The following is a 15,930-nucleotide window of genomic DNA, read 5'->3' on the forward strand; positions in this document are numbered from 1 at the left end:
CTCCCAATTAAAAATAAGGATTAATTTAGAAATTTGAATTAATTCGTCCCCATGGGATTGTACATCTCATTCCCAACACCCTGTGTTTGCCACTTAGGGACAGAAAAAAAAAAAAAACAAACGATATTCTTCTCTTTTTAAAGTTTTATTAACATTTTTTATTGTAAAAGATGATGAAAACTACATACTAACAGAATAGTTAAAAGAAAAAAAATAATCAAAATTCGTTTTGTTTGTATTGGTTTCGAGATTAGAGGTGGCATTTTCAAAATAGTTCGACCCAATGTTTACTACATAAGAAATTTGATTTCTTTTAAAATCTTTTGGGATTTGCTAAATTGATGACTTGTAAATCGTTTTGAGGAGTTGTGATATGAAACTAGCAATAGAAATAAAATTATTTAAAATAATATGAGACGCCACCTTTTCTTTTGTTAAGAATGGTTTTTCGGGTTTTGAATTTTTCCCATTTTCTTTTCGAGGAATTTCCATGTCGTCTTTTAGTTGTCGGAACTCTTGTGCTTGTCTTTTCGTGCTCAATACAGCGACATTGTTGAGCGTTGTCCTCCTCTTTTCTACTTTCTAGTTCTACCATTTTCAGGTCTTTTATTCGTATACCCATGGATGGCGCCAAAAGATACATACATCCCTAATTTGAACTCATGAACTTTGAGACAAACACTCTAATGTTCAAGTTAAAACATGATTTTTAATGGAGACCTTTTAAGGGGTTAATGCGTACCTCTTATTCCTGCCCTATGATTATATAGATTGTTTAAGTTAAAATAGGAATTTAAATTTGATTATGTAATTTTAAGATAAATTTGAGTAAATTACACTTTGACCCCCTAAAGTATAGCATAATTCCATGTTGGCCGCTCAACATTTTGATAATTTCAAACTATTAAAATGGATTAAACAGTCTTTAATAAAAAGTTAAAAAGCATTTCTCATAAATGAAGGAGACCATTTTGTAATTCTAGCGGAGGTAAGTGCAATTCTCAAAAAGTTAAGTCAAACCATAAAGGGTCAAAGTGTAATTTACTCCTAAACGGCGAATTCATCATTTTTTTTATTTATTTATTGTCAAGTTCGCCACTTTTTATTTATTGTCGAGTTTACAGCTTTTATTATTGATCTCACCACTATTTATTATTGTCGAACTCACAACTTTTTATTTACTAGTGAGTTCACCACTTTTTTTTTTGTTATCGAACTCCACAATAAATAAAATGGTGAACTTGACACTGGTAAAATCCACCTATTTACGATTTTTGAATTTTTTCGACTAAAAATACATGGAAAGATCAACTAAAAACTTGTGATAACGACTTGTTTCAGATGATTTCAAACCAAAATAATCATTCTTGTTCAATTTCCATTCAAAAATTACGAAAAAAATGAAAAAAATCTTAGTTTTTTACATACATCTTCAAAATATTTGAAAATGACTTCTTCTTTTTTATTAAATCTTTTTCGATGGTATAGATTCTTTGAAATTCGATTGAGATGTTTTAAATGAAAATGATGAATTCGATCAGTTAGGGCATCCAAGCGTGAGAAATGTGTGAGATGAGGTCTAGGGACCGCTAAGAAAAGAAAAGTTTACTAAATGGACTATGAAGAGACCGTCCAAAATTTAGGGATTATTTAGGAAAAAATCCCTCCACTATGGTCCTTTAAGTAATTATCTTTATTCTTTTTTTAGGAATGTGGGTGTCCGTTTGAGGGGACAACGTCAGCCTCAGGTTTTAAACATGAATTCTTACTCTTATAGAAGAAGTCATCCAGACTTCTTTTATCTATTCTATAGATTTTTTTAGAGAGCTGCTATTTGCACCCCATCTTTTACTTATTACACTTCAATTTCTTAAATCATCTATCACAACCCAATTAATGATCAAAACACACTTTTCGAACATTATAAAGGTTTGGCTCAAATTATGAAATATTATACCAATCAATTCAAATAATTTCAGTACAAGAGAGTTTCTATTGGAACCCCAACTTTAATTTATTATCAACCATTCACTTATTTTCCTTATTTTTTAATTGGGGTGCAATAAGTAAAAGTTGGGGGGCCAATAGCAGCATTCTCTCTCTCTCTCTCTCTCTCTTTTTTTTTAGGTTTCACTTCATCTTTGACTGTCCTGAAGTGCCCCCATAAATTTTTTTTTTCTTTTTTCTAACAACTATAAATTTTATTGGCCAAAAAAGGAAAAAGAATGACCTATCTAATTAAACATGAAGCGATCTATAAATTAAGGATATCTCCAAGGACTTGGTCTCAAATGAAGTGATTTTTTTGTTGATTGAGTGAGCATCATATCTTTCTTGTTGCTAAGCAAACATAGAGATATATATTTATGATATAAAATTTTATAAATATGAGGGGATACCCTTAGAGAAGAGGAATTTACATATGTACACAAAAAAAAAGAAAAAAAAAAAAAATTAAACATTTCAAAAATTTCCTAACAAACAGAGTGACCTTTTAATTTCGTCACGCTTGAAGGTGATGAGGTATTAGAATGCTTCTGTTGTTTTCTTGAAGCTGCTCTTGACTTCATGCTCATTGATGGGCCCAGATCAGATCAAGAACTTCCCCTTCTTTTGATTCTCCTAATTAACAAAAAAAAAAAAAAAAAAAAAATCATCTAAATTATGCTAAAAATAAATAAATAAGTACTTACACATGCTATTCAAACAAGCTCTTGAATTTCATCTACATTATGCTTTAAAAAAAAAAGTACTTACATTCCATGCATGCTATTCAAACCATCTCTTGAACTTCATCGCCATCAATCAGTCGAGGAGCAACATCTGCATCTTCATTTCCTTCCACTGGTTCAATACGCTGAGCGTCTATGATTGGAACTTGAGTGGTTGTCAAGCTAGTGATACCAGTTCCTTCAGGAAATGACAAATCAACTTTATTCTCCAACGGTTCAAAAGGAATTTTAGCACAAGTCTTGCTCTTTCTTCATGTTCAACAATGGGACTCTCAACAAGATGCTTGAATATGGCAAGTGGGAGTTGAGAAAGGAAAAATCGCAACGTGTTCTCAAATAGTTGCTCCATGTAATCATATAGTTCATTGATTGAAGAGTAGTTTTGCTGTCGACATTGTTTGATGATCATTTGACAGATGTTTTTTATTTCTCCTAACCTTGTAGGTGAAAAGAAGAAAAAGTCATTTCTCTCGCATGCTCTTTTCAATTCTTCAATAACCCAAAGTGCAAAATATAAGTCCAATGGAGGTTGAAATTGATACTGAGAATTCAATTTCCTTACCGACGGTTCAATCAATCCCTCAAGGAACCAATCATTACTCTTGTTCTTATTCATCCACAATTCTTTTGCCATCATAAGTCTAGTTTTATCTTGGTTCGTGATATTCATTTCTTGGTCAATGAAATAAATGATTTCAAAGACTCTGCCTAATGTATGATCTAGAGAAGCACCAAGGGAATTTGGTAATGCAGCTGTGGCTATTCTTATAAAGAATACCATTGAAAGGCAAGATACCTTATTGGTAATAAATAACTCGCCAGATTGACAAGTTTTGGAAAGAAGTTGAATGAGATGATCGGTTGGGGAATTCCATTTATATTTCTCCATCCATCTCTCCATGTCATCTTCACAGTTTCTTTGTATCCATTGGGTCATGTCCATATTGGCTATGTCTGTACCATTTCTTCCTTCACCAAAGCAGATTTTACTTATTTTTTTGACACACATAAAAAGTATCTTGAACATCCAATACAAAAGAAGAGTCAATGGGGCCATAATCGTGAGCAATATTTTGAGAACCGTAAAAATTACTTTCATCTTAATAAATGGGAGGATGGACATGAAACCCATTCTAGAGATTTCGAACAATGACATAATGTGGAGCTTTGAGAAAGTCGATAAAACCCACATAGAGAAAATGTGGAGCTTTGAAAAAATTGATAAAACTTCATAAACATCCTTTTCCCTCTTAAATTGTTTTGGGAATCCTAACATCGATCTAAATATGGTGGCTATACTCCCTACTAAGATGGCAAGAATCTGAGTCACAACTATGATCCACATTGACCATTTATAATCAGAAACTCCACATCGAAACTCAACCGTTTTAAGAACAAGGGATCGAAGTACAACCTGTGATAGAACTAGTACGCAAGGTGTAGAAAGCATGCATACAGTTCTGCATTATGGGGCAATAAGGATTCCCAATTCAGGGTTTTCTATACAACTAGATATGTAAAATGACTTCAATCTATGTATCATACCCTTACTCTCTGAATTTTGAGGGTCCCCTTGTATGAGTACAAAAACAGGGTCATAATGCGGAAGCAACTCAATAGGCACATAAGAATCCACGGTCAACCACAGCATTGCAAGAAATAGTAGCATGCATGATATGATTATGACATGTTCTACTCTGAACAAGAAGATCACACCAGTTACCATTTGCATACAAACATTTACAACAACAGTTACTACGAAGATGCTCAAGGAGATCATGTTTGACACGCGTTCAGAGTTATTTTGAGTCCCGACTGAATGAAAAAAAAAACACATAGAGATGCATATTAAGACAGTGCCACTGAGTTTGGACAGTTGGTCCAGGGCAGAAGGCATTGGAGTGGTGAGATTTATTGGGAGTTTTGTAGCAATTGCAAGAAGAGTTAGTGTAACGGAGTTGAGTGAGAAAAATCTACATGGGATCCATGGCTTCCTATGGTATATTCCACGAAATACATCACAAATCATAAGTAGAAAACATATGGAAGTACCTGCCGCTATGTATAGGCCAATTAGTGGCATTGGGGAAGAATACTTGCTAGAATCATCCCCTGTTGCATTCAAACAACCATGTTTCTCCATTTTTCGCTTCTTTGGATTCACGAAATTAAGTTGTGCCATTCTTCTCCTCCTCCTCAAATATAATAGTAGGGATTAGGGTAAAGAATTGATACTTACATTGTTGGGGAAGGAAAGTAGTTTGCCTTGTTTTATTCTTTTCTTCTTTTCCAGACCTAGAGCCAAAGTGGATTCTAGAGAAATATTTGCAAGTGTTCCCATGGTAGTTGGTACTTACCTTGTTTGGGAAGGAAAGTAGTTTGCTTTCCTTCTTTCTTTCATTCTTTTTGTTTTGTTCTTTTCTAGATCAAGAACGAAAGTGGACTCTAGTGAAATATTTGCAATAAGCACCACCTTGGGACAGTGGGGCTATAGCCCCCACTGAACTTTAAAATAAATAAATGTTGATTTAACCATCATACGTATACACACTATCAATATTAGAGTTACCCTCTCAGACTGATGACAAGCTTTATAACCCCACTGAAGCATGAAAGTTGTAGTTTTCACATCATGAAGTGTGATATGAGGTCACTGCAACATTATTTATATATAAAAAGTTGACTTTACCTCCTATATTTTGTTTGATATTAGATATACCTCGTCCCCTTTCAAATTGAATTTTAATTAAAATAATAAGAGCTGTTATTGGCATCCCAAATTTTACTTATTATACCTTAATTAAAAATAAAGAAAATAAGTTAATGACTGAGGATAAGTAAAAGTTGGGGTGCCAATAGAAGCTGTCATTTTTTCTTTTTTTATATAGCCAAATCATAATTGTAAACGTCCACAGAAATTGCATGAACCGGTGTTATAATGTTCTATAATATTGAGATAATATTTTTAGTAAAACCTTTGTAATGTTTGAATGGTGTGTTTTAATCTTTAATTAGGGTGTGATAATTTATTTAAGATATTGGAGTGTAATTACTAAAAGTTGAGGTGCCAAGAGCAGCTCTAAAAAACAAGGAAAAAAAAAAAAGCAAGGTGATTTAGGTCCGCCATTTTGTATCCATATTAGAGAGACCTCAACGCTTTTCAAATGCATGACGTGCATCCTAGGCCTTGATATTCTCATAATTGTACTCAAAAATTTCAAATTGTCTCAAAATTTTGTAAAATTCTTCAAACTAGGAACCCATTAAATTGACGAATCAATGAATTAATAGAAGAATTTTAAATTAATCATTGAATATGATAAAAAAAAAATTACCCTACACCCTCAAATTGTTATTTTCTTCAACATATAAATCTTACAACAACAACAACAACAACAACAACAACAAAAAAAAAAGGATTTGAGAGAAGATGAAGATGATGTGTCTTATTAAAAAATGTGAAACAACATTTGTATATTTTTCAAAAATTTCCCCTTTTTTAAATGAAACTTTTTTGAAATTATCTGAATTAAACATATCAAAACTCTATCAAATTATTACCAGATCTGATTTTTTTTTACTAAGATTCATGGAAAAATGACTTAAGGACCTTCACTTTCAACATCTATCTAACTTTTTAGTAATTTATGCCTCCCATTTTGATCAATGGTAGAGCTGGTGTTTTCATCCCTCACAGGGATCTCGTTGAACTTCCAAAAAAAACAAATGGTCATTTAGTCCCGCCCCCCCAACATTTTGATGGATATTGGAGATATTCTTATTGTTTTTCAAATTGACGACATGCGTAGATTGCCCTTGATCTCCACAAACTAATGAAAAATGACTTAAGGGCCCTCATCGTCAACTAGTACTATTCATTTTCTAGAAATATAGTAACAAAGTTATTCAGGAAAATTTTGGAGAATATAAAAATGATGTTTTTGAACTTCTTACCAAAATTTATCATCTTCAATTTCCTAAAAATCCTTTATTCTTCTTGAGATTTTAATGTCGAAGGAAATAAAATTTTCAAATATTAAATCTAAGCCAATTTTTTTAGCGAAGTCTTGACATCTATGATTTTAATAGGAATATTCTTTCACTACAAAGTCATAGGTGATTATTGGACAATCATCCCTTTTTTTGCCGAGCCCAAATTTAAATAGAAGGAAACCAAGATTATGATATACCATGGTTAACACTTAGCTCCCGCTGACAAAAAATTCGGGCTCCACCCCTGTTTGCAAGTGTTCCTATGGTACTTACCTTGTTGGAGAAGGAAAGTAGTTTGCTTTCCTTCTTTCTTCTTTTCTAGACCAAGAACCCAAGTGAAATATTTGCAAATGTTCCTATGGTGTAATACCCATGTTTGCCAAAGCTCATTCGAGTCCAACTTGAAGTTTGCAAGTCATATATCGGTCTCAGAGGCAACATGTAAATCACCTATAACATTGACTTGTCAATGATCCAATATGATTCAGCTTGAATTTTTAAAATTCAGCTGAGTCAACTGGTTTTCTTATATAAATAATTAAAAAAAAATAAATAAGTATACACTATTGATTTCTAAAACATTATTATTATTTAACTACAAATATAAAAATTACAATTAATCTTGAAAGGATTTGAGAGGTCCGAAATGAGACTGAGTCGACTCAATCTTGACAAGGGCCAAAACAAGATAGGATACCGGGTTTAAAACATGGCGCCGACGGGATCATGTTGGTCTCTCAACAGAATCTATCCAATTAACATGTAAAATGCACAAACCCAAGGGAGTTTTTGCAATTAAAATGCAATAGTTATATCTGTGGGTAAATCTCTCTAGTTGATACTAAAAGTGTTTAGTAGAAACCAAATGGGGATAGAGAGAATATAAAACCAAAAGAGAATAATCCCACCCAAAGATTGGGATTCATCTTTTCCACATTACTTCGCACAAAGAAGAGTGATTTTGGTATTGGCCCTCAAAGTTTTGGTCAATATTAGAAGTATCTTCTGTGTTTTCAATCTACCAAATATTAGGGTACCAACTATTTCTTATATATTCAATCTCTTTTTCAATGTCTTGTCAAAATCATTGATTTTTCAATTAAAAATTCTATTGATCATTAATTTCTTCAAAAATCCTATTTAATATTCTAAAAGAATTTTAAATCTATAATGTTGTTCTTACTTATTTTGTCTCATCTTCAATGACCTATAGTAAGCCTTGATTTTTACCCAAAATCTCACATTTCTTAAAAAAATTGTATCTCTGTACAATTAACTTGAAAGTTGGCTGAATGTGGAAAAAACTTTGAAGCGTGCAAGTTGCTTCAAAGTTTTTTATTTCTTAATGATCCCTCATTATTCATGAACTGACCATTTATTTATTTATTGAGTACAGATCGAATAAAAAACATATGTAAAAACAATGTAACAATAATAAATTTTAAAAATATGGGTTAGAAGTTTCGGATTGAATTGATTTTTTATGAGGATGATCTCTATGATGGGAAGATCATCCGAAAAAAAAAAAATCAGTCCAATATGAAACTTCTAACCCCATTAAAAGTGATTTAGAATGTAGGCCATCGAGTTTTTGTCAATTTTTATCAATAATTTGTAAATCACTTTTGATGGATTTAGAAGTTTCAGATTGAGTTGATTTCTTGTGAGGATGATCGTCTCATCACAGTGACCATCCTTACAAAAAATTAGCTCAATCTAAAATCTCTAACCCATATTTTGAAAAATCATTGTTGTTACATGTCTCTTAAGCAGCCCCCATATATATAAATATAACATGAGGAGTTCCCCCTTCCCCCCCTCTTCTTAGTGTGGACCTTAAACTAAAAGGATTAAGCAGTCTTTAATAAAAAGTTAAAAAAAAAAAAAAAAAACATTTCTCCTTGACTAAGGAGCCCATTTTATAACTCTAGGGGAGGTAAGTGCAATTCTCAAGATGCTAAGTCAAATCACAAGAGGTCAAAATGTAATTTACTCCTAAATGGTGAATTCACCATTTATTATTTATTTATTGTCAAATTCACTAATTTTTTATTTTTGAATTTATTTTATTAAAATACATGGAAAGATGAACTAAAAACTTGTGATAACGACTTGTTTAAATGATTTCAAATCAAAAGAATAATTCTTGATCGATTTCCATCCAAAATTACAAAAAAGATCTTTACTTTTTACATGTATCTTCAAAATATTTGAAAATTCCTTGAAAATGATTTCTTTCTTCTTTTACCACAGAAAAAAAATCCATTGCTATATGCTATACCGACGGTCAAATTTTTCGTTGCCACCCATTGCAATTTAATTCGTCAGTAATTTTTTTAGTGACGGCCACACAAAGTTACTGTCGCTATATCCCTTATTTTTTAGAAAAAAATTGGTGTGGAAAATTCTTTTTCATTGCTTGTTTAGACCTTTATCGACAGACATGGAAAATCCGTCGGCATATACTATTTTGTTAAAAAAAAATTGAAATTAATTCAAAATTTTGTGGTGAGCTTACTAGGCTGATCAGCTTGAAATTGTAATTCACGGCTCACCTCCATTCTTCTCTTCGACTCTGTTTTTCCACAAAATATGAGAATGAAATCGTGTTTTGAATGCTTTTGAACTCAATAATGCCCTTGAACTCAGTCTCCTCCCAAAGATACTTTATTTAAATAGCCCCATCTCTATTTTGGTAAATATTTGAGATACCCTTTTATTTTTAAACTGTTGACATGCCCCCTGACCTTGGTCTCCTCCCAAAATTTATTAATCCTTGGATCTAGTTGGTTAAACCATCTTAATCTACTGCTTTTCCCTTAAAAAACAATCCCAAAAGGAAAATCATGAATAACCATCAAATCAAAGCAATGATTCCATGATGGAATCAAGACTCAAAATTCAAAACAAAGGACATATATAGGATTTTCGCTATGACAAGGGCTCGACTCAACCAAAATAAATTCCTACAATAACATAGAAACCAAACCATCACAATGCTTAAATGAATTAGACAGATCTTCAATAATCATATGAAAAGTCATTAAACAAATGTCATGTTTTTAATGAAGATTTTACCTCGATAAGCATCCAGTGGAGCTCGTCCCTAAGTATGGGATACGATTACAAAACAAATTCGTGGGTAATTAGACTTTTTGGTACATACTTTCCAAAACTTGGCCTCTTTAGTCAGTTTCCCAAAATCTAATCAAGTCTAGTCAAATCGACGTTTCTATGAGTTGACGAGTTTTAGAACTATGATATCATTGGGTGTATTCTTTTTTTTTTCTTCAATTTTTTTGCTTGAGAGCAAAGATCTAAGACTTGATTAGGGCATAATCAGTACGGAAGACCGGCTTAATTGTCTCTAAATACTGAGTTCTGCTTGCACATTTTACATACTGCTACCACCGATAGAAATGTCCAATACATAAAAAAATTGAAGATGTAGATCTTGGGACAACAACCTTTATGTCTATAACGCCCTATGTGCAGTGGATTCTATGTGCCAACCTGCGATGTAGAATACAAATATAATGGTCTATCTTAAACAATTTTATAATCTAATAAGGAAATTAACTTTGCATGCCCAGTAGACATACCGTAGGTGATTCCCCTTTACAATAATCAATAATCAATACGCAACATAATCAATCACAAGAAGTGACTTTGTCAAATTGTCCTAAACAGGACGATAAATAAGTAACATACATGGTAATTATAGGTATAGGCTTCAAAACCCTTGGAGTAGTCGGCCACGGTGATCATAGGAGCATTTACGCAACATCCCTGAAGAAAAACCAGAGATTGTGTCTTATATATCAGTCAATTATATAAGGAGAAATGCTCTTCATCATCAATGCTTTATCCCAAAGACTTGGTTACATATGTTTACCTGTTGTCCCCTCTAGTTCTTAATTGGATCCAATTGGAGCTTACTTCTGTAGAGAAAGAGGTGTTTCCAATGATTGTGACAAAGCAAAAACCATATGCAATCGTCCTACCAAGGTTTTGGATTGTTAGTAAGGCAAAACTATAATTTCTTATTAGGGAGGTATATATGTGGATTGATGTGAGATGTAACCTTCGGTGTATAGTTATAAATTACCAATTAAATGTGGCTGGTTTCTCTATTTCTGAGATAGAGACAATTTTATCCCTAAAAACTGCAGATACCCTCAAATCTGCATAGTTAGAAGGAGTCCATGGTAGATTTGCCCCACACTTTTTGATGGAAGTACCAAGCCTAACCCACAGCTCAATATAAAGTGGGCTTGGGGGCTGAGCCTGCTTTGGCCTTTTATTGCAAATGATCGTGAATGTAGATAAATCATTGGAATTGAAATTGACATACCCAAGGTCAAAGCATAATTAACCATTCATCTCCTGCACATACCATAAGTGAGGTGTTAGATTTAATAAGCATCAAATGTTTTGTTAGGGTTTCGATTTCGAAGAAAAAGTAGAAGATATGTTAGATTACCTAGGTAAAAACTGAATATTCAAAACTCTGCAATTTTGTTGTTATTCTGCCATAAATAAGAATGAAGGAGAAGGAGACGATTCAAGAGAGAGACAGAATTGATCCCTGCACCAACCAAAGAAAACACATAGAACTTTTCTATGAAACATGCTTAATTCAACACTTCCTTTAAAATCACATATATACATGCTAAAGATGGGACACAGAACATGAAAGTGGGGGAACTTTGTGTACATGAAAAAGAAGAGCAGGTGATGGGAGTTGAAACAAAGCAATAAGGATGCATAAGTAATGTATTTAGATCTAATAAACATTGCCTGGCCAGTCTGATACAGATATTGCTTGAAAAGATTTAACAACAAGGGTTGATCCTTCATTGATTAGATCCATTATATCAATTACCAGTATACACAGATTACCAGCTATCTTGAGATTCAAATGATGACGGGTTTCATCCCCTTTGGATTTATTGGTCTTCATCTTATATCCTTGTAAGCAACATACAAACCAACGGATATTTTGTTGAAGAGTGTTATTATATGACATACATGATAATTTTCAGGTTATAGGGAATGAAATGTTGGAAAAAATCCAACCTTCGACTATGAGAATTCAATTGAAGAGAACAAACAAGAAAACAATAACCAAGAAATTAACCACAACACAAGCCGCACTGATTTCATTATGTTCAAAAGCCAAAAAGGAATTACGATGTTTTTCCCACAGAAAATTAGTAAAAATACCCCTAACAAATTAAGGTGAGGAACCTACTAATAAAAAGTATGGTTATTCGATGGTTTGGACAAGAACACTAGAATCTTAAAAACATAGACTTGACGAGATTGGAGAGAAACAATTTATTTAACCAATACACGACAACACAAATCAAAGATACCTTAATAGAAGCACTTTGGATCATACTTGCTAAGCACTTTGGAACAACTAATCCATTATATCAATTACTAAAAATTATCTATCACACCTCATTTAACGATCAAAACACACTTTTCGAACATTACAAAGGTTTGGCTCAAATTATGAAATATTATATCAATCAATTCAAATAATTTCAGTACAAGAGAGCTTCTATTGGAACCCCAACTTTTACTTATTCTCAACCATTCACTTATTTTCCTTATTTTTTAATTGGGTTGTAATAAGTAAAAGTTGGGGTGCCAATAGCAACGCACTCTGTCTTTTTTAATTTATTATTTATTTATGTTGAGGTTTCACTTCATAAATTTGTTTTTTCTAACCACTATAAATTTTATTGGCCAAAAAAGAGGTAAAAAAAATGACCTATCTAATTACATATGGAGCGATCTATAAATTAGGTAGCGAGGGGCAATTTGATCAGATCAAGGATATCTCCAAGGACTTGGTCTCAAAAGAATTGATTTTTTGTTGATTGAGTGAGCATCATATCTTTCTTGTTGCTAAGCAAACATAGAGATATATATATTTATAATATAAAATTTTATAAATATGAGGGGATACCCTAAGAGAAGAAGAATTTACACAAGTACAGAAAAAAAAAATTTTAACATTTCAAAAATTTCCTAACAAAAAGAATAACCTTTTAATTTCTTCACACTTGAAGGCGATGAGGTATTAGAATGCCTCTGTTATTTTCTTGAAGCTGCTCTTGACTTCATGCTTATTGGAGGGCCCAAATCAGATCAATACCTTCCTCATCTTTTGATTCTTCTAATTAAAAAAAAAGAAAACAAAAATTGTTCAAAACAATAGTACTAATTAAGGACAAAAAAAATTCATCTAAATTATGCTAAAAATAAATAAATAAGTACTTACATGTGCTATTCAAACAAACTCTTGAATAAATAAGTACTTACAAAAAAAAAAAGAACTTACATTCCATGCAAGCTATTCAAACAAGCTCTTGAATTTCATCGCAATCAATCAGTCGAGGAGCAACATCTGCATCTTCATTTCCTTCCACTGGTTCAATACACTGAGTGTCTGTGATTGGAACTTGAGTGGTTATCAAGCTAGTAGCACTAGCTACTTCAGTTAATGAATGATGAACTTGAGTGGTTGTCAAGCTAGTGATACCAGTTCCATCAGGAAATGACCAATCAACTTTATTCTCCAACGGTTCAAGTTTCAAAAGGAATTTTAGCACAAGTCTTGCTCTTTCTTCATATTCAACATCGGGACTCTCATCAAGATGCTTGAATATGGCAAGTGGGAGTTGAGAAAGGAAAAATCGCAAAGTGTTCGCAAATAGTTGCTCCATGTAATCATATAGTTCATTGATTGATGAGTAGTTTTCCCGTTGACATTGTCTGAGGATCATTTGACAGATGTTTTTTATTTCTTTTAACCTTGTAGGTGAAAAGAAAAAGTGATCTCTCTCGCATGCTCTTTTCAATTCTTCAATAACCAAAAGTGCAAAATATAAGTCCAATGGAGGTTGAAATTGATACTGAGAATTCAATTTCATTACCGACGGTTCAATCAATCCCACAAGGAACCAATCATTACTCTCTTTCTTATTCATCCACAATTCTTTTGCCATCATAAGTCTAGTTTTATCTTGGTTCGTGATATTCATTTCTTGGTCAATGAAATAAATGATTTCAAAGACTCCACCTAATGCATGATCTAGAGAAGCACTAAGGGAATTTGGTAATGCAGCTGTGGCTATTCTTATAAACAATACCATTGAAAGACAAGATACCTTATTGGTAATAAATAACTCGTCAGATTGACAAGTTTTGGAAAGAAGTTGAATGAGATGATCCGTTGAGGAATTCCATTTACATTTCTCCATCCATCTCTTCATGTCATCTTCACAGTTTCTCTGTATCCATTCCTTCATATCCATATCGGCTATGTCTGTATCATTTCTTCCTTCACCAAAGCATATTTTACTTATTTTTTTGACACATATAAAAGGTACCTGGACCATCACATATAAATGAAGAGTCAAAGCGAACATAATCGTGTGCACTTTCATGTGAACCTTAAGAACTGGTATCTTAACATTTTGGAGGATGGTCATGAATAATGACATTATGTGGAGCTTTGAGAAAGTCGATAAAACCCACATAGAGAAAATGTGGAGCTTTGAAAAAATTGATAAAAGTTCTGGGAATACTAACATCAATCTAAATATGGTGGCTATACTCCCTACTAGGATGGCGAGAATCTGAGTCACAACTATGATCCACATTGACCATTTATAATCAGAAACTCCACATCGAAACTCAACCGTTTTAGGAACAAGGGATCGAACTGCAGCCTGCGATAGAACTAGTACACAAGCAGCAGAAAGCATGCATATATTTATGCCCATTGTGGAAGTAACGATATCCAATTCATGGTTTCTTATACAATTAGATATGTAAAATGACTTCAATATAGGTATCATACCCTTACTCTCTGAATTTTGAGGGTCCCCTTGTTTGGGTTCAAGAAGGAGAATAGATTGCCAAGAAAACGCATACATGGTCGACCACATCATTACAAGAAATAGTAGCATGCATGATATGATTATGACATGTTCTACTCTGAACAAGAAGATCACACCAGTGACCATTTGCATACAAACATTTACAACAACAGTTACTACGAAGATGCTCAAGGAGATCATGTTTGAAAGGCGTTCAGGGTTACTCTGAGTCCTGACTGAAGGAAAAAAAAAACACAACGAGATGCATATTAAGACAGTGCCACTGAGCTTGGACAATTGGTCCAGGATAGAAGGCATTGGAGTGGTGAGATCTACTTGGAGTTTTGTAGCAATTGCAAGAAGAGTTAGTGTAAGGGAGTTGAGTGAGAAAAATCTACATGGTATCCATGGCTTCCTACGACATATTCCACGAAATATATCACAAATCATAAATAGAACACACATCGAAGTACCTGCCGCTATGTATAGGCCAATTATTGGCATTGGGGAAGAATATTTGGTAGCATCATCCCCTGTTGCATTCAAACAACCATGTTTCTCCATTTTTCCTTTCTTTGGATTCACAAAATTAAGTTGTGCTATTCTTCTCCTCCTCCTCCTCAAATATAATTCTGGCTTGGTAGTGAAGAGTATGGATTAGGGTAAAGAACTGATAGTTATATTGTTGGGGAAGGAAAGTAGTTTGCTTTCCTTCTTTTATGTTTTATTTTTGTATTTTTTTATTCTTCTTTTCTAGACCTAAAACCAAAGTCCAGACATATATTTGCAAGTGTTCCCATGGTACTTACCTTGCTGGGGAAGGAAAGTAATTTGCTTTCCTTCTTTTATGTTTTTATTTTTTTTTTATTCTTCTTTTCTAGATCTAAAACCAAAGTGGATTCCAGACAAATATTTGCAAGTGTTCCCATGGTACTTACCTTGTTGGGGAAGGAAAGTAGTTTGCTTTCTTTCTTTCTTTTTGTTTTTTTTTCTTCTCTTCTAGACCAAGAACGAATGTGCATTCTAGTGAAATATTTGCAACAAGTAGGGGCGGAGCCACCTTGGGACGAGTTGGGCTATAGCCCCCTCTGAACTTTAAAATAAATAAATGTTGATTTAACCCTCATACACACTATCAATATTAGATTTACCCCTTTCAAACTGATGACATGCTTTATAATTAAAGTTGTTGTTTCACATCAGGAAGTGTGATTTCAGGTTAGAACTTGAGGTCACTGCAACATTATTCATATATAAAAGCTGACTTTACCTCCTATGTTTTGTTTGATATTAGATATACGTCACCC

At 33.1% G+C, this 15,930-nt stretch overlaps 1 protein-coding gene and 1 long non-coding RNA gene across 4 annotated transcripts; both read right to left on the minus strand.

The window, feature by feature from the left end:
• Positions 1-2,163: 2,163 nt before the first annotated feature.
• On the minus strand, positions 2,164-5,005 carry LOC147382231 (uncharacterized). Its single transcript, XR_015173614.1, has 3 exons — positions 4,785-5,005; positions 2,758-3,169; positions 2,164-2,622 (listed from the first exon to the last, which is right to left on the minus strand). It is a non-coding gene; the product is annotated as an uncharacterized LOC147382231 (long non-coding RNA).
• Positions 5,006-10,398: 5,393 nt separating this feature from the next.
• LOC147382232 (uncharacterized) lies at positions 10,399-15,597 on the minus strand. Of its 3 annotated transcripts, XR_015174050.1 has the most exons (5): positions 13,081-15,597; positions 12,785-12,915; positions 11,209-11,313; positions 11,080-11,111; positions 10,399-10,514 (listed from the first exon to the last, which is right to left on the minus strand). XR_015174050.1 is itself a non-coding variant. In XM_086429433.1 (2 exons), exon 1 carries the CDS (start codon positions 15,185-15,187, stop codon positions 13,097-13,099), a length of 2,091 nt encoding a protein of 696 aa, XP_086285559.1. In that variant the 5' UTR covers positions 15,188-15,597; the 3' UTR covers positions 11,341-12,915; positions 13,081-13,096. The 3 variants fall into 3 exon arrangements, 1 of the variants encoding a protein (XP_086285559.1); XR_015174049.1 differs by lacking the exon at positions 10,399-10,514 and having other exon boundaries at positions 10,523-11,111; XM_086429433.1 differs by lacking the exons at positions 10,399-10,514; positions 11,080-11,111; positions 11,209-11,313 and having other exon boundaries at positions 11,341-12,915.
• Positions 15,598-15,930: the final 333 nt, after the last annotated feature.

The sequence above is a fragment of the Akebia trifoliata genome, chromosome 16 (genome assembly GCF_017979445.1).
Source record: "Akebia trifoliata isolate Shusen 1 chromosome 16, ASM1797944v1, whole genome shotgun sequence".
In the NCBI taxonomy this organism is placed as follows: Eukaryota; Viridiplantae; Streptophyta; class Magnoliopsida; order Ranunculales; family Lardizabalaceae; genus Akebia; species Akebia trifoliata.

Bases quoted from the DNA above. Each gene is read 5' to 3' on its own strand.
- LOC147382232 (XM_086429433.1), bottom strand. From the start codon at position 15,187: ATGGAGAAACATGGTTGTTTGAATGCAACAGGGGATGATGCTACCAAA.